The sequence below is a fragment of the Artibeus jamaicensis genome, unplaced genomic scaffold (assembly GCF_021234435.1).
Source record: "Artibeus jamaicensis isolate MK-2021 breed Jamaican fruit bat unplaced genomic scaffold, CSHL_Jam_final contig_525, whole genome shotgun sequence".
Taxonomy (NCBI): Eukaryota; Metazoa; Chordata; class Mammalia; order Chiroptera; family Phyllostomidae; genus Artibeus; species Artibeus jamaicensis.
The window spans coordinates 4,932,411-4,955,481 of record NW_026521874.1 but is presented as its reverse complement, the minus strand read 5'-3'; the positions used below and the strand labels follow the sequence as shown (position 1 = coordinate 4,955,481).

Below are 23,071 nucleotides of genomic sequence, written 5' to 3'. Positions count from 1 at the left end.
CACAGGCTTTACAAATGGCGAGTAAGCACAGAAAAAGGTGCTCGGGGCCACCAGCCGTCAGGGGGACTCGGGTGGAAACCCCGGGAGGGAGAGCAGCTCTAATCAGAAAGGCGGGCGGCGGCAGGTGTCAGGAGAAGCTGGAGACATCACTGGCTGGGAGCGTAAATGGCTCAGGGCTTTGAAGGCCAGTTGGGTCAGCACCCAGTTGGTGCCAAACCCAGCAACTCGGCTGTACAGATGCGGCCCAGAGGCCGTGCGTCCACACGGAACACACCCCACACGCCCCGTTTCAGTACGCATCGCAGGGGTTGCGTTTGTCTGCACCCTGAAAACCGGACGACCTTCCTCCAGCGCGAAGGCTGCGACCCGCCCCGTCTGGAAGGGAGCCCGCAGTGTCCCCGAGGTCCGCCCGCAGCCCTGTGTGCCCGGCAGCAGTGCTCCAAACCACCCAGACGTGAAAACCCAACAACATCCACCCTGAGACGAGCGGAAGAGCAAAATGTGAACCTTGAAAACCCGACACGAAGTCAACGTCAGTCCCCAACGACCACGCGCTGTCAGACTCCGTTGGCGGGAAAAGAACAGAACAGGCAAATGGACAGGCAGAAAGCAGATGAGTGGGGGCCGGGGGCCGGGGGCGGGACTGCTGAAGGCTCTGGTTCTTTATGAGATGATGAAGACCTTGTACAGGTAGGGCCTGCGGGCGGTCCAGGCCAAAACCCAGTGCACACCTGAGCCAAGGTGATTCCGTGGCATGTCCGTGGCGTCTCGGCAGAGCTCAGCCAGGCTCCTACGGCCACCCCGGCCAGCATGTCCCCCTCTCGGACCGTGGCCTGAGGAAATACTCAGCGATGGGCACCAAGATTTAGGGGCACGATGTTCGTCACAGGGCTGTCTATTTGAACAAAAACGTCAGAAATGGTTGGAATGGGAACCTAGATGATTACAGATAAACGCGCCGTGACCTAACTGCAGAAATGAAATGTTGGGCAGCCAGTATTTTAAAGAAGGCATTCTTAAAAAATAAAAAAATAAAAAAAAATAAAGAAGGCATTCTTGGAAAATATTTGAGAAAACAGAAGACTGCTCAAAACACACAAGCGGAAAAAAAGGCAGGCGCTTTGTCCGGAAGTTCCCACCTGTGTTTCCGGCACCTCCGCAAGTGCCTGGCAGCGCTAAGGGAGAGGGTGCCGGAGGGACGGCAGTTTGGGGGAGAAGCTGAAGGACCAGAAGAGAAAGAGACTCAGAGTGGAAACACTGACTCTCTCCGGTGGCCGCGTTGTGGGTGGTGTTTCAGTTACTTTTTTACAACTCCTTCCATGAGCTTTATTCATTGAAAAAAACAAGAGCAGAAACATTAGGAACTCAAACCTGGAGGCCTCCGGCGGGTTAGTTTCCTAGATTACGCGGAGGTTTGAGATGAGACATGAGACAAGGCAGAGCCCCCAGCCGCGATGGGTCCCTGAGAAGTCCCCCTTGGCAGCGGCGACGGCGGCTGCTGGGGACCCTCAGCACCCCCACTCACTCAGCACTGTCGGGAGTCAAGTCAGGCCTGTGACAGATGATCCCTGGCAGCAGCCACAATGACGGGATCCACAGTACCCACTGGCCCCAGAGGCTGAGGTGCATGGCCTGAGGAACACAGGGGCCTCCTCCCTGGCTCAGGGAGGACATAGGAGAAAGGGGTATGGGGCCCTGAAAAGGAAGCTGAGGCGGCCCCTCCTGCCCTGGGGGAGGAAGCTACCCCCCCACAGTGAGGGCTGGCCGCTCAGAACGCGGAGATCTCTTCTTGTGCATTTTGGTTTCCTTTCCATTCACAGAGAAGTGGGTGGGGGATTTCCAGCAGCGCCACCCAGCCTGCGGGCTTGTCGGCTGGTGCCCAGGCCTCGGTGAGGCCGGCCAGGTGGCCGCCCATCCCTGGGAGGGCATCCGGGGACCCACCTCTGGATGTGGCCCCTTCCTACACAGGAAGCCCCTCCTTCCACCTCTCAGGGTGGGGACCTTGTGCCAGGCCTCCCTGAGCCTGTTTTGACTCTTAATTGCCCAGCAAGGCAAGGACTGAGGTTCCATTTTCCAGATTGGGAAACTGAGGCTCAGAGACGCCAGGCCATCAACCAAACCCCTCCCTGGCCGCCAGTCGGAAGCCCAGACTCCGCAGTGCCAGGCTCCTCCTAAAACCCAGTCCCCCAAACAAACACCATAGAAGATGAACTTCCAAGAAGCTGGCAGCAGCAGATGGGCCCCATGCAGCAGGAGGGGACGTGGAACAGCCCCCGGCGGCGCTGGAGACTTTCATAAACGATAAGGAATGAACACTGTCCCCGCCCTCCCCCTGCTGGAATCGGGGCCCTTTCTTGCCTGCGGATTCACAGGACTCGAGCTGAGAGGAAGCCCGGCGATGCCATCTGCCCGCGGTTTCAGCGCGGTCGGGGCTTTCTGCTAAGCGGCAAAGCAGTTTTCAAAAACGATCTCGCACGGAACCCCCAGAACCCCATCTCCCACGGCCAGATGGGGCGGCCGTGCGTGCCGTCGGCAGCCCCGCGGGAGCCCTGCCCTTCCTTCCCTCCACCGCACCAGGCCCGGGAGGCCAGGGTTGAGCCCCGTGGTTGCCCGTTACGCAGCTCGGAGAGGGGCAGGTCCCACGTGGGCCACACAGCAGCCACGGCAGCGCAAGGACTGCACCTCGTCTCCCTCAGAGGCTCTGCCCCTGGTGTTCCTGGGGGCGGTGGGACTGGGAAGCCACTGGCCTCTGAAGCTCCTGTCCCCACTGGGATGGCAGGGCGCTGGCCCAGGAGGAGCCACCAGGCTGGAGGCTGCAGGCAGGTGGCCCCTCTGCTGAGCGCTGCCACCTCCCTGCTGTGTGGCCTTGGACAAGTCTCTCTGCTTCTCTGTGCCCCAGTGCCCTGATCGTTGTCCCCACACCACAGGGTCTGTGGTGACTCCATGGATGTGTCCGCTGAGGCGTGTGTCACGTCAGAAACTGACAAGTACAGATGCCGCCTAAGCAGCCAGGCTGGGCGGGCGGGCGCCCATTTTCACTGGAGAAAACAGGCAGGGAGAGGGAGGGCAGAGGCAGGAGCCGCTGCAGCTGCCCCTCCCGCCCGCAGCTTCCTGCCCGGCCTTCCTCCTCCGCCTCCTCCTCGCACTCCTGCCTCGAGGAAACCACCAGGCCTCCGGCGGACGGACGTCCCTTTCTTTCTGCTTCCTCTTTCCCACACTCGGGGACGCGGCTCCAGGCCTAGGCCCCAGCATCCACACCGCCGCCACTTTGGCCTCGATGTCCTCGTCTGTGACGTAGGTGCAGGGCCAGTGTTAACCCTGAAGGCTCTCGGGGGGCATCAGGTGGGCTGCTCCCTCGAGGTCGTCCCCCTGCAAGCTGCTGGGCGCTCACCTAGGCTTCCACGAGCACCCACTGCCCACGTGCCCCAGCCTGGTCCTGGGCTGACCCTGGGCACAGGCGGGCAGCTGAGGCCTCCTGGGGGGGGCCTCTCATCACAAACCCAGTCCCACAGGCTGTCTCCCCAGCTGAACTCTGTGCTGAACACTTGCACCCAGGTGGCTTCCTTCCTGGGTGTCCCGGTGCCCCTCACTCACCCCGTCAGCACCCAGTGCGAGGCACCTCACGGGGCTGCGGTGAGGGCTGCATGAAGCCGGGTCTGCACGGTGCCGGGTGGAAGAGCAGGTGCCAGACCAACGGTGGCTACGAAGGCCATTGCAACCGCAGCTAGAACTCCAGCCTCACCCTCTGTGCAGGAGAGGCTCTGCCCCCAGGCCTGGCAAGGCTGCCAAGGCTTTGAGATCATCTCAGACAGCCCAGAGGCCTGGGAAAAGGGGGAAACTGAGGCCCAGAAGAGCCGGGGCTGGACCAAAGGCGACGGCCAGCCAGTCTGCTCCACTTGCAAACGGACCCCAGTGCCCGGAGTCCCTGCCCCAAGGCCAGCCACCCTTGGGCCTGGTGGCTGCCGCCGTCACCTCTCCCTGCCGCCAGCTCCCCACCGCCTCCCTCTGCAGAGTCCGGGCAGGGCCAGGCGGTTCTGTAAGAGAAACCAGGAGTCTGGATGCTTATGTAAAACCTCTCCATTTTATGTTTTTGAATATTGGCAACCAATCCAACTTTCTTATTTTTTCTGTCAACTGTCAAGTAGGATAGCACCTCATAGGCCTGGCTGGACTGGCTCTCTGCCTCCTCCGATGTGAGCTGGGGGTTGGGAGCGGGGCCTCCTGTTGTCAGGGGAATCGGAGGGGAGGCAGGTGCCACAGGAAGAGCGGCTGCCGAAGGATCTTCTAGGAGCAGAGTCCTGCCGCACTCTGCCCTGGCCGCCCCAGAGGGTTCCTGCGGCCCGCCCCTCGCTGGGCTGCCCCCGCACGTGTCTCAGCCCCTCTGGGCCAAAATCCTCCCCACCCCACCCAGCCAGCCACAGCACTTTGCCCTCCTCGTCCCTCCTCGTCCCCTGCCACCCCAGCCCCGACTGTCTGACTGTCCCTCAGATTCCTGGTCCTTGGCTCCTTCCAGATCTTCCGAGACCAGCACCTTCTCTCATCTCAGAGGTCACCTCCTGCCAAGGGGCCTTCACCGACCACCCCCAGCCCTCCCTGCTCCCCACTCCCCACCAGGGCCCACCTCCCATCTGCCTGCAGGAAAGCCACCATGACTTCCCTGCCCCCTTTGGAACTTGGGGGACAGCCACCGGTGTCCCTGCAGGCCCCTGGGACAGGAGTCCTCCTGCTGCAGGCCACCAGATGAGCTTGCTTTACAGGTGAGGAGACTAGGCTCTGAGTGGGGAGGTGACCCAACCAGGGTCAGAGGCCCAGCTGGGACCCGGCTCCCACAAGCTGTCAGCAGCTGACAGACAGGCCTTCTCTGTCAGGGCAGACACTGCGGAGAGACTGGGGGAGGCCCCACCAGAACCACTCCCTTTGTGGGCGACACTGCAGGTCCTATGGCAGCCACCAAGCCTAGGACAAGGCCCGGGGCAGCCTCGGGGGAGAGAGCCCCACCACCTGGATGCCCTCCCCCAGCGCCTGGCTTCTCTGGGGCCAGGCCACGAACGCTGAGCCCAGGGACTCAGACCGGGGCTCCAACTCAGGGCACCCAAAGAACAGGGGCCCTGACAGGGGAGAGACCTGTTCCCAGCCCCAGAGGCACTGCCATGGCAACCACAGCGACCACACGGAGCGCGCCCGGTCAGGCGCTCAGCAGATGCACGCCCCAGACACCACATGAGCCGCACGATGCGGGCGCTATGAATAGGCGCCTTGTACGAAGGAGGAAACTGAGGCCCAGAAGACTGATGTTGCTTGCCTGAGGCCTCCAGGCCGGGAAAGAACAAACTCATTATTCCCACTCAGCCGTCTGACCCCTGACACCTGGGTTGCCAGGATGGGTTGTTTGCTGCAGCAGCAGCTTTTGCGAGTGAAGCTGCGTAGAGCTGCCGGCGCCGCCTTGCCATGAAGGGCCGTGTTCGGCCGCTACTTGCCTCCCGTGGCGTCACGGGCCCCAACAACGACGAGAAACTGAGTTTTTATCTGTACTTGTGTTTTTTCGACAACGTGCCACTGTGTTTGGAATGAAATGTGAACTCCTGACGGGGACCTCTGCCCTCACACCATGGTCCCCATCGTCCCTCTCCGCTACACACACACAGGGAGGCCTCATCTGCTATTCTTTCTCCAAACCACACAAAACGCTTTCCAGGGCTTTGCCGGTGCTGTTCCCTTGGCCTGGGGTCCCCAGAGGGTCTCAGCTCAAGGGGAAGATCTTAGTGCAAAGTCACCCTCTCAGGACTCCCCACGGAAGCTCGGTAACCAGTGCCGCGTTGCACAAGGACAGGCGAGTCCGGAGCGCGCAGGCGACACTGGCTTTAGGGGTAAGTGGCGCCCCAGCAAATGGCTCTGCAACGCGGAGAATGGAGCCCCGCACCTCACACGCTCACAGAAGCTAATTCAAAGTCGACCTCGTTCAAAATGGGGGCGCCCAGACAACACAGCTTCTGAACGAAAAGCCAAGACTGAGCCTCATGACCAGGGTTAGTTACAAAGCACTGACCACGAAGGCAAGCAGCTGGTAAACAGGGCTTCGTGAAAATTAAGACCGTCTGTCCACGGGAAAGTTCTGTTTTAAAGGAGTAGTAAGGTAACCAACTCAGAGCAGAAGATGGTGTTAACAATACAAAGGAGGTGTATCTAGAACGCCAGTTAAAGGCACAGCAGACACAGTGCCGCCCCCCGCCCCCCCCCCCCAAGGCCGAGCGGAACGCGCAGGCGGACAGCGCGCAGCCACTTTGGAAAAGTTTAGAAGCGTCTTAGGAAGTGAAACCCGCACTCGGCGTGTGAGCCTGCGAGCCGGCTCCTAGCGCCCGGCCTCAGAGAGACGGAGGCACCTGTCCCCCAGGACGGCGGCGGCCGCCAAAGTCCCGAAGTGGGACGACCCGCCGGCCCCCAGCAGGCGAGGGGATGAACTCTCGGTGAACTCACGGGGCGGTGCGTCCACAAGGAAATACCGCCGGGGCGAGAGAAGCGGCGGGTCCACACACACGCCGGACCGCGCGACCCCAAAACGCGGAAGCAGCCGCATGCCACGTGACTGCACGTGCATGAAGTTCAGGAACAGGGGCCTGTGGTCCGTGGGGGCGGGGCCCAGCGAGGGTGGGGGCCACTGATAAAGGGGGCCCCCCCACACACATACACACTCACGGAGCTTCAGGTGCACGTCCCACACTCGAGTGTGCGCACCTGACGCCGCAGGGAAGTTCGAGGGACCCACACGTCACACGAGAGGACGCTTCGGCAGAACCGCGTCCCAACCGCCGGTTCGGGCCCCTAGGGCCCCTCTTGGCGGCCCCACTGCTCTGCCTCCAGAAGGCGGGGCGTGTTTATAACTCCGCGTGCACCCGGCTTTTTCCTTCCACCGCCCCACCACCTCCCAGTTCCCCCTGTACCTAGCACGCGCCTGGGACCTACCTAGGAGGCGCTCAGTAAGTATCTGTAGAACAAGTGAACGTGCAACTGTCAGCCTCCTGACCCAGCCTGCGAGCCCCGAGGGCTGCGTCACGTCTGCTCGGCTCGCTTCCCGGAGCGCGGGATTGGACCACAGCCAGAAGGGAATTAACGAAAGCGCACGGTCTCATCAACCGGCCACACCTGGGTCAGAGATGGAACAGGTGTGTGGAGCAGCGGCCCTTCAGTCTCACTACACGGCTGGCACTGAATTAGTTGCAAAGGGGAAAGACAAAACTTAAAACTGGAAAGAAAATAAGATGCACACGCATTGGGGGGGGGGGGCGCATGCACGCGCAAAGGAATCCCGCAGCGGTTTCGAACCCCCTAGAAAACAGTCTCCTGCATGTCAAGGTCAGTCTGGGTCAGGGTTTCCAGGACCTTGGACCAACCCGCCACAGCCCAAGTGACAGCACTTAGGGTGTCCCTGGAGGGTCTACAAAGTCCCCGACGGGTGAGCCTCAAAACTGTGGAGGGCGTCTCAAACAAAAGAAAGACGGGATCCGTCACAGCCACGAGGCGCCTCACGACTGACTCCAATCCCAGAACAGAAGTGGATCCTTGGGGAAAATTGGCAAAATCCAAAGTGACCGCCAAGTTTCGTTAATAGTAGTGACCAGCGTGGGCGCACCAGTGACGAACGCACAGTAACGCTGCATTAGGCAAAGCTGGGCGCCGCGTACCGGGAAACTGCACTATCTCGGCAACTTCTCTGCACATCAAATGATTCTCAAAGGAAAAGTTCCGTTTGGAAAGGTATTCTTCCCTCCGGGCACTTTGCGGCCACCTGCCGGAAATCCGAGGTCCCACCCCCATCTGCCACCATCCACGCCCGCGCCGAGCGCACGCGGCCCGCGGCGGAGCTTACCTTGGGCGGGTCGAAGAGCTCCAGCACTCGGTCCGCGCCGCCCTCCGGGCCTCCGGCGCGCCGCAGGGCCAGCCGCCCGCGCTGCCAACGCGGCCCGCTGTCCATGGAGGCCTCGTCGGCCAGGCTGTAGCGCAGGGTCGCCTCCTTGAGGGCCTCCGGCGGCGGTTCTCGGGCCAGGCTCCAGGGCAGGAACTTCCTGGCCAGGCCGGGTTTGGGCCGGGCCTCCCCCGCGGCTCCAGCCGCCGGCACCTCCCCGGCCGAGCGGCGGCGGATGATGTGGCGGAGGCTGTGGCGCAGGTGCTGGAGGGCACAGGGCGCAGATGGCCGCGGCGGGGCCAGCTCCTCCGAGCTGCGGGCCTTGGGCAGGGCAGGGGCGGCGGGGCCCGGGTCCGCCTCGGCTCGGGGGGCCTCGGCCTTGGCCGGGGGCCCGCGGCCCGCCTCCCGGTAGTCTCGAGCCGGCGGCCCGGGCGCGCGGCCCTGGCGCACCTCGCGGCAGAAGTAGAGCTGGAAGAGGTCAGTGAACTGCAGCGACACGAGCTCGGCGCGCAGCGGCGCGTGCTGCGGGTGCTCGCGCACGAAGAGCCAGTACTGACGGGCCAGCTCTCGCGCCGTGGCCACCGCGTGCAGCTCGCAGAACTCGCTCCAGCCCCGTGGGGCGGGGGCCGAGGCCACGCTGGTGGATGAGGAGGCGGAGGGCGTGGAGGAGGCCGCGGAGGGCTGCAGGGCGGGCCCGTTCATGGCGGAGATCGGGGTGGCGCGGCCGGGCTGAAAAACAGGACGTAGCAGGGAGCAGGCAGTGAGCAAACAGGTGAGAACTGAGCCCTTAAACCCACCGCCGGGGACTTGTCGGTCACCAAGCCCAACACCAAAAATCGAAAATCACTCACAACATAGTGCTGGCGAAGGTGCAGCGGAACAGGCACTTCCCCACCCAGCTGCGGCCACCATTAAGCGGTACAGCCTTTTTTGGAGGGCAGAGTGGCCGGGTCAGTTTCAGACCCAATAATTCCACTTTTAAGTATTCAAGAGAAATCTTAGGACGACCCCTGCTAGACGTTTCCTAGCCCAGCATTTAAAATAGGGAAAAAGTAGATACAACTGTTAAGCAAACTCCCACGGCTGAATGCCCCAGCGGGTGCAGCTCAGTGGACTTGAGTGCAGGCCTGCGAGCTAAGGGATTGCGGTTCGATTCCCAGTCAGGGCACATACCTGGGTTGCAGGCCAGTTCCCAGTGGGGGACACACAAGAGGCAACCATACATTGATATTTCTCTTCCTCTCCCCTTCCCTTCCCCTCTAAAGATAAATGAATAAAATATATTTTTTATATTTTATTTATTTATTTTTAGAGAGACGGGAAGGGAAGGAGAAAGAGTGGGAGAGAAACATCAACGTGTGGTTGCCCCTCAGAGGTCCCCTCCTGGGGACTGGGCCTGCAACCCAGGTCTGTGCCCTGACTGGGAATCGAACCAGCAACCCTTTGGTTTGCAGGCCCACGCTCTATCCATTGAGCTACACCAGCCAGGGCAAGTGAATAAAATCTTTTTAAAAAATAAAATAAATAAACATAATGACATTTTTTAAAAAAACTCCCATGGCTGAAAGTCTTTTTAAAAGAAAGGGTTTATTAGACCATTGCTGGGCAAACAGGAAACAGGAAAGAAGGAGAAAGCAGTGGATGGCTGGTCCCGGGGCGTGGGGTCTAAACCAGCAGCAGGACAGTGAAGTGGGAAGGACAGCCGCGTGCCGGTCCCGGAGGACCCCAAAGGCTTCTACCCATCGAGGGTGGGGGCCGGTGGGGGGTGAGTTCAGCCTGGTCTGAAAGGATTTACACTACACCAGCCACAGACGAAGCTGATGCAAACACCCCCCCCCGCCCCCTGCCCAGAAAGAGGAAGTGTTTGCCCCTGTGGGCAGCGCATTAGAAACTTCACGTGTAAATTAGAAGCAGAGGCTCCTGGGGTTCGATAGTCACTTGGAAATTCATCTTCAATGTCAACAGAGGCAAAGGAGCGAGAGCAGACTTTGGGCGTGGCTGGCCCTGTTCCGCCCCTTCCACCACCAGCCCGTCGCTGTCACCTAGGACACCTCGGACGTTTGCCTTGTCACGCCTAACTGCCCATCAGACTGTGGGGCACCTGCAGGTCTGGACGGACTCTCCTGCAGCAGCGGGCAAGGAAGGATGTGGAAGACCAACGCCGCCACCTCGGCGAGATCTCCAAGGGACACCGCGAAGCAAACAAAGCCAACCACGGAGCAGTGTGAGCTGTGCGGTCCTGCTGACACACACAAAGCCCAACTGCCGATTTCCGTGGGCACGTGCATGGGCGTGAGCGGTGGGCAAGGAAGGGGTGGCTGGAGCAAGCCCATCCAGACACTGTGGCAACCTCTGCGGGGGAACCAGAACTGGGTGCAGGCGAAAAGTAACCAAGGACAGTGGTGACGACTCTTTGCCAGAAAGTGTGGTTGACAACACAGAGCCGGTCAGCTACGGTTCCCCCGAGTCCCTGGTTTCTGTCTCCTCTGGAGGACTTTCCTGCCAGGTGTGTCCGGCTCTTCCTCAGCCACCTGTCAATCACCCATTCTCCCTTCTGAAGTCTAATACCCCTCCAACCCTTCGTCCAAAATCCCAGTGTGGCCTGTCTTTGGCATTTCTGGTTTATGTGGATTCCCCATGCACAGGTATTCAGACTTGATGTTTCTCTTTTTTGAAAGCCAAAACCAAAACCAAAAACAGGGAGCCGGGAAGCTGAGCCCAGAGCCCAGTCCACCAGTTACTGGTGGTGTGACCTCGGGTGAGTGATTCAACTTCTCCCTGCTTTACGTCCCCGGCTGTAAAGTGGGGACCATGACTGCACCTGCCTTACTGGAGCACTATGAGGACTGAGTTAGTTAATGTAAAGGCCTTAGAAACTAGGAAAAGCATAATAAGGGCTGGCTGTTTTTATTGTTATTTGAATGTTACGATGACAGCGTGTTGTTGCCAATAAATACAAAGCAACAAATGAAGAGGAATAGATTGCCTAGACTCGCAAAGATATTTCCTGCTCAGCCAACCCTTGCTGCACCCCCTACTTCCCAGCTGGGGCTCCCTTCTGTTCCACCCCCCAGGTCCCTCCTCTGGCACATCTGAAGGGCAGAAGCCCCCCACCCTGTGCTGTCCACGGTGCTGAACCCCAGAGCACCCTAGTTACCATCAGGGCTGGCCTTCCTTCCCACTGGACCAGGCTGGGCTAGAGCCCCCACTGGGGACACATAATCATGGCTGCTTATTCACCTGCCCCCAAAATATTACTGAGGGCCTACTATGTGCCAGACACTGTGCCAGGCCCTGGGGATGCAGCAGTGACCCAGACAGAAATGCCCGCTCTCCTGAGACTGCATCACACACACACACACACACACACACACACACACACACACACGGGCTAGGTGGCCCCCGACACCTGACTGGACCTCTTGGAACCTGGGGCTCCTCGTCTGTCAAACAGGGAGCAGTGTGGTGGCGGCCTCATACGATGGCTGCAAGGGGTCCTTAAAAAGGGGACTTGAATGGAAATCTGAGCCCGGAAACTGGGGTTCTGTCACCTCACCATCTCCAGACCATGATGGCGATGCCACAGCTGGTCAAAGGACACCCAAGACAGCACAGAGCTGAGCACCTACACACATTAGGCTCTTTGCAGAGTAGGCAGTCAATAAAGGCTGCCAGACAGAGGGAATGGCGAGGAGCCGCATGTGCCCTTGACCATCACACCCTGACAACACACGCCCCGTTGCTGAAGGAAGGGTTTCACCTGCATGTGGCGGTGGCCTGGACCCTGGGCAACCCTGCAGCATGCCTTGACACAGGTGAGGCAGGCACTGTCCTCTCAGGTTGGGGACTAGAGCTGTCAGATTCCAGGCCCAGGCCCCCGCCCCACCAAAGGGGCCCCATGGAACTGCCCCACAGGCTCCAGCCACCCCTGGGTGACTGCATTAGCATTCTGCAGCCCTGCCCGCTCTCAGCCTGCTCAAGTCTCACAGGCGAGCAGCCCTCCCTGAGCTCGCCAACCCCGTACAGCACGATACTATCATTCAGCAGCTACGATTATGTGATCGGTGCCTATCTTCCCACCAAACAGCCCCACGAGGCCAGGAGCTCCCCATTCTATTGCAGCTCCCAGCATAGAGCAGGAGCTCAACAAATGCCTGTTGAATGAATGAATGCAAGAGTTCAGCTGAATTTGCAACCTCTCACTCTTCTGGCAGACACATGGTGGCCAGCACCCACCTATGGACCAACCTACCTCCTGTGCACCCTAGGCCTCTGCCTGCCCCTCCCTTTGCCTGGAACACCTGTCCCTGTCCACCTCTGCATGTCAGTCTCAAAGTCCAACTGCAGGGCCAAACCCTAGCAGGAGCCTTCTCAGAACAGCTGTGTCCACTCCAAGCTCCGTCCCTGCACAGGCGATGGCTGGCCACCCTCCTCGCCATGGCCCGCATTCCAGTTTCTCGACAAGAATGACATGTCCTGAGCCCTCGCTACATCTCACACATTGTTCTGACTGCCCTGGCAAAATGGGGACCCCCCCAGCTTCATGACAGCACTCAGAGGCAGGGCCGACAACTGCGCCCATTTTACCGGCGGAGAAACTTAAGCACAGAGAGGCACCCCAGCTAAGGATGAACGGCAGGGGGCACCCCCAAAATACCCGTGGGTGCCGACTGCACACCACAAAGAAGACTCTTCCTAGTGAGTGTGTGTGGAATGGATGAGTGTGATCCAGGCAGGAGTATAAAGGTCTCATTCAGTCCCTGGTGCCCAACGCACCAGGTGGTCAGGAAAATAGCCACAGGGTGAAAATAAGGAAGCAAAACAGGCGATGCTTGTTCGTGCCGTGTGCTCTGCTCTGCGGCAGATGCTTGCACTGTTCTCTTGTTCAGTCAGAGGGGGAGTCCCAGCACTGTGCCCAACTTGCAGCTGAGGACAGCGAGGTGCTGGAGGGGTGGCTCTCCTGGGGTCATGGGACTGCTGAGGGGCAGGGATGAGAACTCAGCTCGCTCTCGGTAAACATGAGCACTGCTGCCTACCGTTTACCTCACTCCACCAGGGCCGGGAAGCCAGCAAACCGAGAGGCCCTCTCATCCCTGCCCGCTCCCCAGGGCCCAGCCGCAGCAGGTACTTAGAAACACCAGCCGTATGAATCATGACCTCTTGGGTTCCAGGTGGGCTGCAAACGGCGAACTCCGGAGCCATGCCGCTGACCCAGGGGGGCTGACAGAAAAGGCAGTGAGTGGAGGTCTGAGGAACCCACCGAAACCCCTACCCCCCACCTAGACGACCTCTCTGTGGTGGAGCCGCCAACCAAACCTGGGGTCACCTCCTTGCCAGGTGCTGCAGAAGAGGGGCTTCCCCCTCTGAGCCTCAATGTCTTCATCTGTAAAATGGGCTGATTTTACTGATTCTGGGCATTTGCTAGGAGTATTCTAGGGACTGATGTCTGCAGGGTACTTGGCCCGGGGCTCCAGAAACGCGTGGCTATTGCCACTTTATTACTGTTATTATTAGAAAGGAGGAGGGCCAGCTCCAGAGGAGGCCAGGCCTGCTGGCCAGGAGAAACCACGGGGAGAGTCTGGCCTGGTGGGCAGGGCAGGGGCATCATGGGAACCAAACAAAAGGCCTTCTCAGGGGAGAGGCGGCTGCTTCAGGCAGGAAACAGCCAGCTGTGGCCCAAACCAGGGAGGCGGCGGTGCCAGGAGGTTTCTGGTGCTCTGGGCAGCCAGGCCACAGGAAGATGGTCTCCTTGGGCCTTGGCTCAGGTGGTGGTTGTTTATTGAGCACTTACTATGTGCCAAGCCAGAAAGAAGAGCAATTGATCAGATCATGCCAACCCTGGGGTCAGGGGCTAGAAAGCTCTGGACAGAAAGCAATTATTAATCACCTGGGGGTTCCCAGGAGCCCCCAGGCTAAGGCTGTGGAGCAGGAGTTGGAGGGACCTTTGGGCACCTCTGTCCCCCGACTGGAGCATCCAGGAGCCTGGGCAGCCAGTGGAACGAACAGCTTTCCACCCAGAGGGGCCTGCACATCCAGAGGTCCCTGCCTGCTCAGTCTGGCCTCTGGGACAGGGACGCCCCAGCTGTGGGGGAGGACCCCAAGATTCCCCTGGTGCCACAGCAGGGTAAGGGCCGAGAAGGATGTGAGAGGATGTGATGCCAGAAGATCCCCTCCTGGCGCCGCACTCCCAACCCCCCACGGCAAAAACAAGGAGATGGAGACAGCTTCCTCCAGCCCGGCCTGGGGTCAGGGTGGGGGCGGGTCTGCCTCCCAGGACCCCAAGTTCAGAACAACCATGTCCACTGGAGTGCCTGCGAAGGGCGACCTAGCGAGGGCACTGAAGTCTTAGGCTGCTGCCTGGTATCCCTCAGTCAAGCATATCCATCCTCAGGGACCCTCAGGCCTCTACCAAGTCAGGGAGACAGCAGGCTCTGAGACAGCTGGGGGTCCTGGCTCCGAGTGTGGGGCCCAGGACCCCAGAGATGGGGCTCTCAGACTCACCTCCATCCCATCACCCTGGGTAATGTAACCTTGGCAAGCTACCATTTTCCTTTTAAACTATCAGGCCCAGGTGCAGAGAAGGCTCTTACCCACCTGTGGGAATTCTACCTGCCAAGGCTTGGGGGAGGATATTTTAAATTGTGGTAAATGAAGTTACAATGAGCCAAACACAGCCTCCACCCTCCCCTAGGTCCCCAGCAGCCCTGCCCCCAGTTCACAGATGTTTGGGCAGGAAGTCTAAAACCTTCAGAGACACCTCCTCTGGGGAGGCCTCCAGGTTTGACTCCAGGCCACAGGGAGCATTTCTGTCTTTCCTACCCACAGCACCAACTTCTCCAGGAGCTGAGACCCTTTGCCCAGGGAGGCCCAGGGAGCTGGGGGGGACCCCAACACACACTGCCGGGCAGGTGGCCCATGGCCCTTTCACACATTCAAGCCAGTGGGGCCGATGGAGCAGCCCTGTGGAGTAGGGAACCAAGGCTCTGGGGCCCCAGGGAGGATGAGAGGTGGGGTCTGCCCTAGACCCTCGGGCTTCCAGTGGGGCCCTGATGCACTCTCTTGGGTCCCCTCGTGCTCAGGGACATTTATCAGACCGGCACAGTCTGCCAGACAGGAAATGTCCTCTGCTTCCTCTGCCCCCGCCCCAGACTGACACCCAGGCCCAGCCAGGCTTGGGGAGGCGGGACGACAGGGACCATCCCCCCAAGAATGGGCAGTGCTCTCCAAACCCCACCCCCTCTCAGTCCCAGCCTGTGACTTTCTCTTGTTAACTGCCCCTGGGTGGGGGAGAGAAGGGTGAGACCTCAACCAGGGGAAGCAGCTCAGCAAGCTCCCCTCCCCCGTCAGCGGGGCTGCTTTGGGGCAATTCAGGAGAGGTGCCCTCCAACCTCCCCACTCCTGTGCCTCTCCTCACACTCATCACCCTCTCCTGTGATGTGACAGCAGAGTGCCAGCTCTTGAAGGCCAGATTCCTTGCCAAAGGCCCTTTTGTGTCTACCTCCGCCAATCACATTTCCAGTCCCCTGGTCCCCCAAGGCCAGTCTCCCCCACCCCCCACTGTCAGGCGCCCTGTGAGTCAGCTCCCGGTGAGCAGGGCACAAACTTCCTCCCTCCCAGGCCTCCCTGGGGACCCTTGGGGCAGCGGCAGCCTCCCCCTGGCCAACCAGGGTGGGGGCCCACATCCGGGCTGGCCCCCAGAGGCTCCAGGCCTGGCTCACAAGGAAGCCTGCAGCCCGGCCCCCCTTGCCGACCCCTGACAGGGTGGCGTGGGAGGAAAAATCTTCCAGCCATCTGCTCAGCTGCCGTGTTTCCGGCCTGGGCGAGCCGGGGACGCCGCCAGGAGGACCTGCTCTCCTGGGGAAGTGCCCCTTGCCCCTGCCGGGAGGAAGGATGCTGGGCTGAGCAGCCAGTGGTGGCCGGGGGGGAGACCCTGGAGCCCTAAACCAAGGAAAGCTGGTCACCCAGGCCTCAGGGCCTGAGCAAGCAGTATCCAGCTGTGGCCTTTGGATCTGCCTAATTCCCAAGGGACCTCAGGCCCCCGGAAGCCAGGGAGCTGGGGTACAGGGCTCCTGGGTCCAATTAGGCCTGACTCAGCTAGTGACCCCAGCTGAGTCACTTCCCCTGGGCGGCCAGCCCGCCTCAGTTTCCTCAGGGAGGAGGGGTAGCTGGGAACTCGCAACTTGCGTTACACCTTTGGACTCTGTGAGGCGGACTCCTCCTGCCTGCCAGACGGAAGCAGCTTCCGGCCCCTCCCAGCCCCAAACGCCACACAACCAGGGCTCCCTAGGGACCCTTTCCCAGGAAACCCAGCAATTCAGTGCCGGCCCCTCCTGGGCATTAACAGCAGTCGCTCACTTACTGAGCGCTGATTATGTGCCAGGCTCCGTACCTGCCTCTTCTCAAAACAACCTTGTTGTGAGTGAAGTCATTTGTACTCTCATGTCCTAGAGGAGGAGACCTGTGGCTCAGAGGGCTTAAGGTACAAGCCCAAGGTCACAGAGCCATAGAAATTACCCCCAACACTCTGCCAGGCTCACACACATAGAATATGAGCTCACATACAGGCTCACAGAACCTGGAGAGGCTGGGAGTCTCGGCCCCCGATGGGCAAGTGAGGCCCAAGGTCGTCAGGTAACTTGCCTGAGGCCTCACAGCTACAGGCTGGCAGAGCCCATATTTGGCTTCAAAGCCCACGCTGCTACCAGGGAGAACCGGGGTCTTAACAGGAAAGGCCTCTCATCATCATCATCATCATCATCATCACAACAACAACACTATTGTTAAGCGCCAGGCCCAGTACTAGGTGCCTTGTGCACCCTGCCTCTGCCACTCAAAGGGGGTGGGTGCTAGGACAGGCAGTGGGAGGTGCCTCCAGCCCCACCCACTTTTGACCAAAGGGAGGTTCCATCTAGGAGGTGGAGGGTGTCCGGGTAGCACAGCAGGGCCCAGACATCCAAGGGGCCCCATAGGCTGAGCTGCGTCTGGGCTCCCTACCCAGCACCTGCTGGAGTGGCTCTCCAGACTTTGGCTTGTATTAGAAAGCTCCACCCTGGCTGGTGCAGCTCAGTGGATTGAACACCCACCTGTGAACCAAAGGTGACCGGTTCGATTCCCAGTCAGGGCACATGCCTGGGTTGCAGGCCAGATTCCCTGGTGTGGGGAGCACAAGAGGCAACCAGACATTGATGTTTCTCTCCCTCTCTTTCTCCCTTCCTTCCCTTCTCTCCAAAAATTAAATAAAATAAAAGTAAAAAAATAATAAAGTTCTATCAGAGAAAGCTCATGCCCAGCATCCAGAAGAGTGGGGATGGGGAGGACCTGATAGGAAAACCAGCAGAGCTAACATCCACAACAAAGAGTATAATAACAATTTCATCATTATTACTCCTCCTCCTCCTGATCATACAGTTGTAAACACTGGTGAATTCACATATGTATGGTCCCAAGGAAGCTAAGAAGTAGGTAGACTCCCATTTGACAGATGAGAAAACTGAGGCTGGCATGGTTAAGCGAGGTCTCATAGCCAAGGAAGCACCAGCTACTCAACCTGCTTGAGTCTTCAGAATTCTTCTCCCCAAGACTCAGGGAGCCCGGAGCTGACCATGCAGGAGGTACCCAAGGCTCCCATTAACAAACGCTCCACAGCCCATAGCTGGTAACACTGGTGCCGGCAACCATAACATCGCCACCTCCACTTCTAATCGAACCCCTTCTCTGGCAGGCAGCAGGTACTTCTCACGCACTGGCTCCGTTAGTCTCCACCACAAATCTGCTATTACCCCATTTAACATAATGGGAAACTGAGGCTCACCAGTGCCACCCCCCCCCCTCAGCTGGAAAGGAGGCAGTGAGAAAATCAAATCTAAGCCTCCTGGACACTCCACTGCCACTGCTGAACCCCTGAAGGTCCTCAGTCCAGCTCCCTTCCCTGCCTTGGCCTCTGTAGCCCACAGGGACTCCAACAAGTTCTAGGAATGTTCACCCTTTGGCTCAGAAGGGTTTTCCCTCCCCAAGGGGGGTTGTGGGAAAAGGCTCAGAAAAAGTGTATTAAAAACCCTTCCAGTTTCCCCAGCAGGCCCTGGCCTCTCATTCACTGACCCCAGGCCGCTCAGGCGGCCTCTGCCTGCTCTCCCCCCTATTAGGGCTGGGTCTCCAGCCCCCACAGGCGCTGAGGAGCCGCCAGAGCCGTTTCCGCTCACTCTGGCAGCCAGGTCAGTGACGAGAAATCCAGACACGACTTGAGCCCACAGCCCTGGAGACCGATGCGCCCACCACCCTGGCAGGGGCCCTGTGGCTGGACTACAAGTGGGAATGCAGAATGGGCGGGTGGCCCCAGCTAAGCCTGGCAGCGGGCGGGTGTCAGGGGATGCTCACCTCCCAGGCAAAGGGGGCGCAGGTTTCAGCCCCTCCTGCCCCCAAAGCTGGACCGTGGCCCTGTAGACATTGCATCGCCAGGCCCTTTGCTCTCAAGCCCCTGCCCACACCCCAATTTCACTTCCTCCCTCTAGGTCCGGCCTGGCCAGGCCCCTCCCTGGAGGCCCCCAGCTGCAGGCAGTGACCTCCTCACCTACATCATCATGGCCCCGGGAATGGGGAAGAGAAACAGGGGAATGAGGAAACTAAAGAGAAAAAGCAGCACCAGGACAAGCAAACACAGTTCCTCAAATGCAGTCCCCATCATTCCAAAAGCCCCAGTGGCCGAAGGGAGGGAGGGGTTTCTTCACTCAGCATTGAAGGCCTCTGAAATACCCTCCCAGCCCTGCTGACCTATCAGTCCAATGCCCCACACCCCACCCCACCTTTTCTTTGGTGGGAAAATTCCCCTGGAGCCCCAGGTCCTGGTTGTGAGGGTCCATGCCCAAAGAGACCTGGGCTCTAGGATCCCCTAAGCCTTGTGGACCTCCAAATTCAGTGGCATGGGGGCATCTGACCCCGCTTACCCCCACAATGCAAGAAGTAGGGAGAGGGGCTTCCCAAATTAGGGTGCTACCCTACCAGCCACATGGCCTGGCCTGGGAGCGGGAGTGAGCCGAGGCTAGAGGGCTCTTCTATTCCCACAGCCTCAGTTGGACCACTTTCACTTTCAAGGTACCTAGCGGTGACCCCCCCTCCACCCTTCCTCATGGATCATAAGTTGAGGGGGACTGCTGCCCTCAACCGGCTGGGCTGAGGAAGAGGCGGACTGGCAGTGTTGGCCATACCCTCTCAGAGTCTCCCTCGCCGCCTGGGCTACCCCCATTACATCCCCAGCACGTGTGTGGGTGGGGGTGTCACTGGGAGGGTGTCGCGGGCGCTGAAGATGGGTCACCTAGGGAACGCCCCCATCCGAGTTAGGTGCGGGACAATATTTTAGGCTGTTGCAGGAGTGCGCAGACACTGGGCAGAACTGGACACGGGCCTCCTCTTCCCCCATTAAAGCCCTCCCGTCCCCGAGGACGCGACCGCTTGGGAAGGCGGGCTTACCTGAGAGAGAGGGGGTCCGGGCCCGGCTGGCCCATGGCGTCGCGCGACCCTGGCCCCACGAAATCCCGAGGGGGCGGGCGGGCCCCCGCCCCGGGCTCGTTCCCTCTGAGCGCCGGCTCCTGGCTCTCGGCTCGCTCAAGCGGGGCTCAGGCAGGAAACCCGGGCTCGGAAAATGGCCAGCGTCTCATCATTTCCGCCGCCAGAGCTTGACAGCTGTGGGGGGATGAGCCCCCGGGCCGCCGCCGGGGAAACTTTGCTGCTGCTGCCGCCGTCGCCACCGCGGGCCGCGATAGTCCGGGCGGGCCGCCGGGCGGAGGCGGTGGCCCGAGCCCATTCCGCCCCGCGCCGTTATGTAAAGAGGAACCGGCTGTGAGAGCGCAGCCCGGCGGGGGAGGGCGACCACGGCAGGGGCGGGGCCTGGGCGGGGCCACAAGATCTCCGCCCATGTCAACCGCGAGCCAGACTCAGCCCTAAGGGGCTCGAGCCGGGCCTGACCCCGCCCATCAACCCGTTTCTCCCAGGCTGACCTGGTCTTGGGGTCTCCAGCGTGGCCCGGCAACAGGAGGGGCGTTGTTAGGCCACGCCCACATCTCGCCCACCCGATTTCGCAACGCGCAGCCTAAAGAAGGGAAGGAAAGGTCCGAGGGGCGGGACGACTTTGGCCCCACCCACGTAGCGCCCACAGACCATCAAGTGCCTCAGCCATCGGAGGCGGAGCCAAATGCTGGAGAGGCGGGGCATGGGCGGGGCATGGCGGGCGGGGCCGGGCCTAGCTGCCTAGCCTGGAGGGGGCGCGCCCCCTCCAACTCCCTCCTGCTGGGCCTTATCTGCGCGCTCCCGGCCGGTCGGTGCAATAAAGACCGCAGCTTTCATCATCACTCAGGGAAGGATCCCAACCCCACCCGGCCCGGATCATCCGCGTCTCTGTTGAGCCGACCCGCCACGACTCCAGCACCCCCATTCTGATTCCGTCCCGACCCCCTGTACCAACGGGCCTCTATAGGAACACTGGTCCCCCTACTCCAGGAAGCTCTCCTGGACCGGCTCCCATGCCCTCTGAGCCTGCTTCTATGCTCTCCCCAGGTCTACTTTCACTTTCTGTACATGCTTTATGTTGGGGGAGATTGACAACAGGTTCTCCCCTAGTCTGAGGTGGAGCATAGCCTCAGGCAGCCCTTCCCCCAATGCATGGGAAGGAGAGGAGAGAGGAATGCCTACACTTACCTCCCGCCCACACAAGAAACAAGTGGCTCGCGCATCTAGCTTGCAGAGGCCACATCCCCCCTTCCCAGACACCATACTCATTCCTCCATTCCACTGCCTCCCCCGTCTTACTAGCCTTGGGCAAATGACTAGATTTCTCCATACCTCAATTTCCTCATCTGTGAAATGGAAACAATACAGGTACCCACTCCACTGGGTTCTGGGGAGGATTAAATGAGTTCATGCATTAAAGCAGTTAGCGTGGGACTTTGCCCAGGGGAAAACACTGCTACATGAGTCTTTCTGAAACTATCAAGCCTACTCCTGCCCTTGAACTACAGGAAGGGGTTCCCCTGAAGGTGGGGATTTCCAGACTCCACCCAAATGGGAAGAGGGGGACCTTGGAGCCCCATAACCTTGAAGGAACTGGCCACAAACACGTGCTTTCCGCAAATCTGTATTAAATACCTACTGTGCATGCACTGCTGTTTTAGGTACTGAGGACACAGCAGTGAACAAGACAAACACCCCTGTGCTCCTGGAGCTGACATTCCAGGGGGGGAAGAGCATAAAGAGGTGAATGGGGTACTGTGTTATAAAGATGACAAAACAGTTACTTGTGGAGAGTGGGAAGAGGCTCACACTGGAGGCTCCGAGAGGACCTCTCTGAAGAGCCAACTCTGGAGCTGAGGCCACACCTCCACCCCATCCCACTACTAAAAGGATCCAGGCCTGATAAGGTTCGAGGGAAGAGCATTCCAGAGCCACGGAACAGCCAGTGCAAAGGTCCTGAGGGGAATAAGCTTGGGAGTGTTGGAGGAAAGTCAAGAAGACAGTGATGATGGGAAAAGATGGGAAAATGGAAAGGTGAGCCCGTCATATGGAGATGGCAAGGTCCTGGTGGTGAGTTTGGGAATTCTTTCGAGGACAATAGGGAGCCATGGAGTGTTTTGAGGAGGACCTGCTGAAGCTCAAATCCTAACTTTGGATTTGGGCTGTTGGCAACCCATCAGGAGGTGCCCCAGTGATGCTCACACTCCATCTGAGGATGTGGGATGGGGGTGGAGGGTGGGGAGGGGGAAAGGTGTCAGGGAAGGCTTAACTATTCCCCCTATATTATTATCTCTTTATTCCACTTGGGGAGACAGAGGCTCGGAGAGAGCACGTACTTGCCTGCAGAAATACAGTGCCAGGTGATGCCAACAGAGCAGCCAGGTACACAGCCGTCGTCAAAGGGTCGCTGAAGTCTGCCAGCCACAAGCACTTTCCCTCTCACTGCCCAGACGGCTGTTCTGCTGACTTAAATGGAGACTTGTGGTTCTTCCCCTTTTTAATCACCGCGCACGCCTTCTCTCTCGCCAGATTTCTCTGAGGCCCACAGTGGTTTCCTTTCTCCCTGAAGTTCTTCTCACCAGCGTCCCCTCCAGCGTCCAGTCTCCGGTTTCAATGTTCTCTGTGACAGAGACGTCTCACTTGCTGTTTTTGTCTTTCCTTAGAAAGGCAAAGGGTTATAAGGAATACCCCTTCTGTCTTCTCGCCTGGCCCTGGATTTGAGAGCATCGCGGCTTGGAGCAGCGATTTCATCTTCTCGGAGGCTGGCGGTTGGTGGCTCCTCCCCCTCCGCAGGTCGCTGGGCCCCAACAAGAGAAAGAGGCTTGAATTCCCCCTGAAAACAAGCAAGGTGGGCTGAAGGAAGCTGTTCCCACCGTCCTTCCTTCCAGTGGGTGAAGGCACCTGCTGCCTGCCAGGTTCCAGGTGCTAAAGGCTGTCTGGGCTGAGAACAACAACAAAAGAATAGTTGATAAACACTTACTAATATTATTAATAATAATATTAACCTTTAACAATAACAGTAACAAAATGGAAGTTAAACAGTGCAGGATTAATAATAAATGGGTTAACAATAAATATAATAATAATTATTATTATTATGTAACAACAGTTAATGACTAATGAATAATAATAGAATTACAGGGTTAATAGGAAATATAAAATAATAATAGGATATTAGTAGTTATAATAAATAGGATAATAACAGTTAGTAGGCTTAGGATTAATAGCAATAATAGGAACTAATGGTTACAGGATTAATAAAAATAAATATAACAATAGGTTGGTAATAACAATCATAAATGTAATATAATAATAATATAGTCATCGTTAACAGTTCTAGGACTAACAACTCAGCACTTAGTTTCAGGATTAGTAATAAATATAATGATAACGATTAGCTGCGACAGGATTAACAGTGACAGATATGACCCTATCATTATGGTAATTAACAGATACAGGGTTAATAATATAATTAACAATTTCTGAGGCTTGCTTGAGGCCAGGCACCCTCCACACTAGTACTGACAAGTGGAACTTTCTGTGGCGATGGAAGTGTTTTATCTGGGCTGTCCAGTACAGTCACCGGCCACGAGGCTACTGAGCACCGGAAGTGTGGTTAGTGTCACGGAGGAATTGACTTTGTGACTTTATTTCATGCTAATACATTGAAAT

The 23,071-nt window shown here is 58.7% G+C and overlaps 1 protein-coding gene across 6 annotated transcripts in view; it reads right to left on the bottom strand.

Annotated features, from left to right (window-relative positions):
* SH2B3 (SH2B adaptor protein 3) overlaps nt 1-19,891 on the bottom strand; it is a 30,639-nt gene extending 10,748 nt beyond the window's left edge. For 3 of the 6 annotated variants that reach the window (XM_037133456.2, XM_037133455.2, XM_037133457.2), the window contains exons 1-2: nt 18,275-18,371; nt 7,865-8,629 (exon numbers count right to left, since the gene is read on the bottom strand). In XM_037133456.2, the coding sequence (XP_036989351.2) occupies nt 7,865-8,629; nt 18,275-18,349 (840 nt within the window). In that variant the 5' untranslated portion in view covers nt 18,350-18,371. Of the gene's footprint in view, nt 1-7,864; nt 8,630-18,274; nt 18,375-19,363 lie in introns of those variants that run through there. The other 3 variants (XM_037133459.2, XM_037133458.2, XM_037133454.2) reach the window with 3 other exon arrangements.
* Between the last annotated feature and the right edge of the window lie 3,180 nt (nt 19,892-23,071).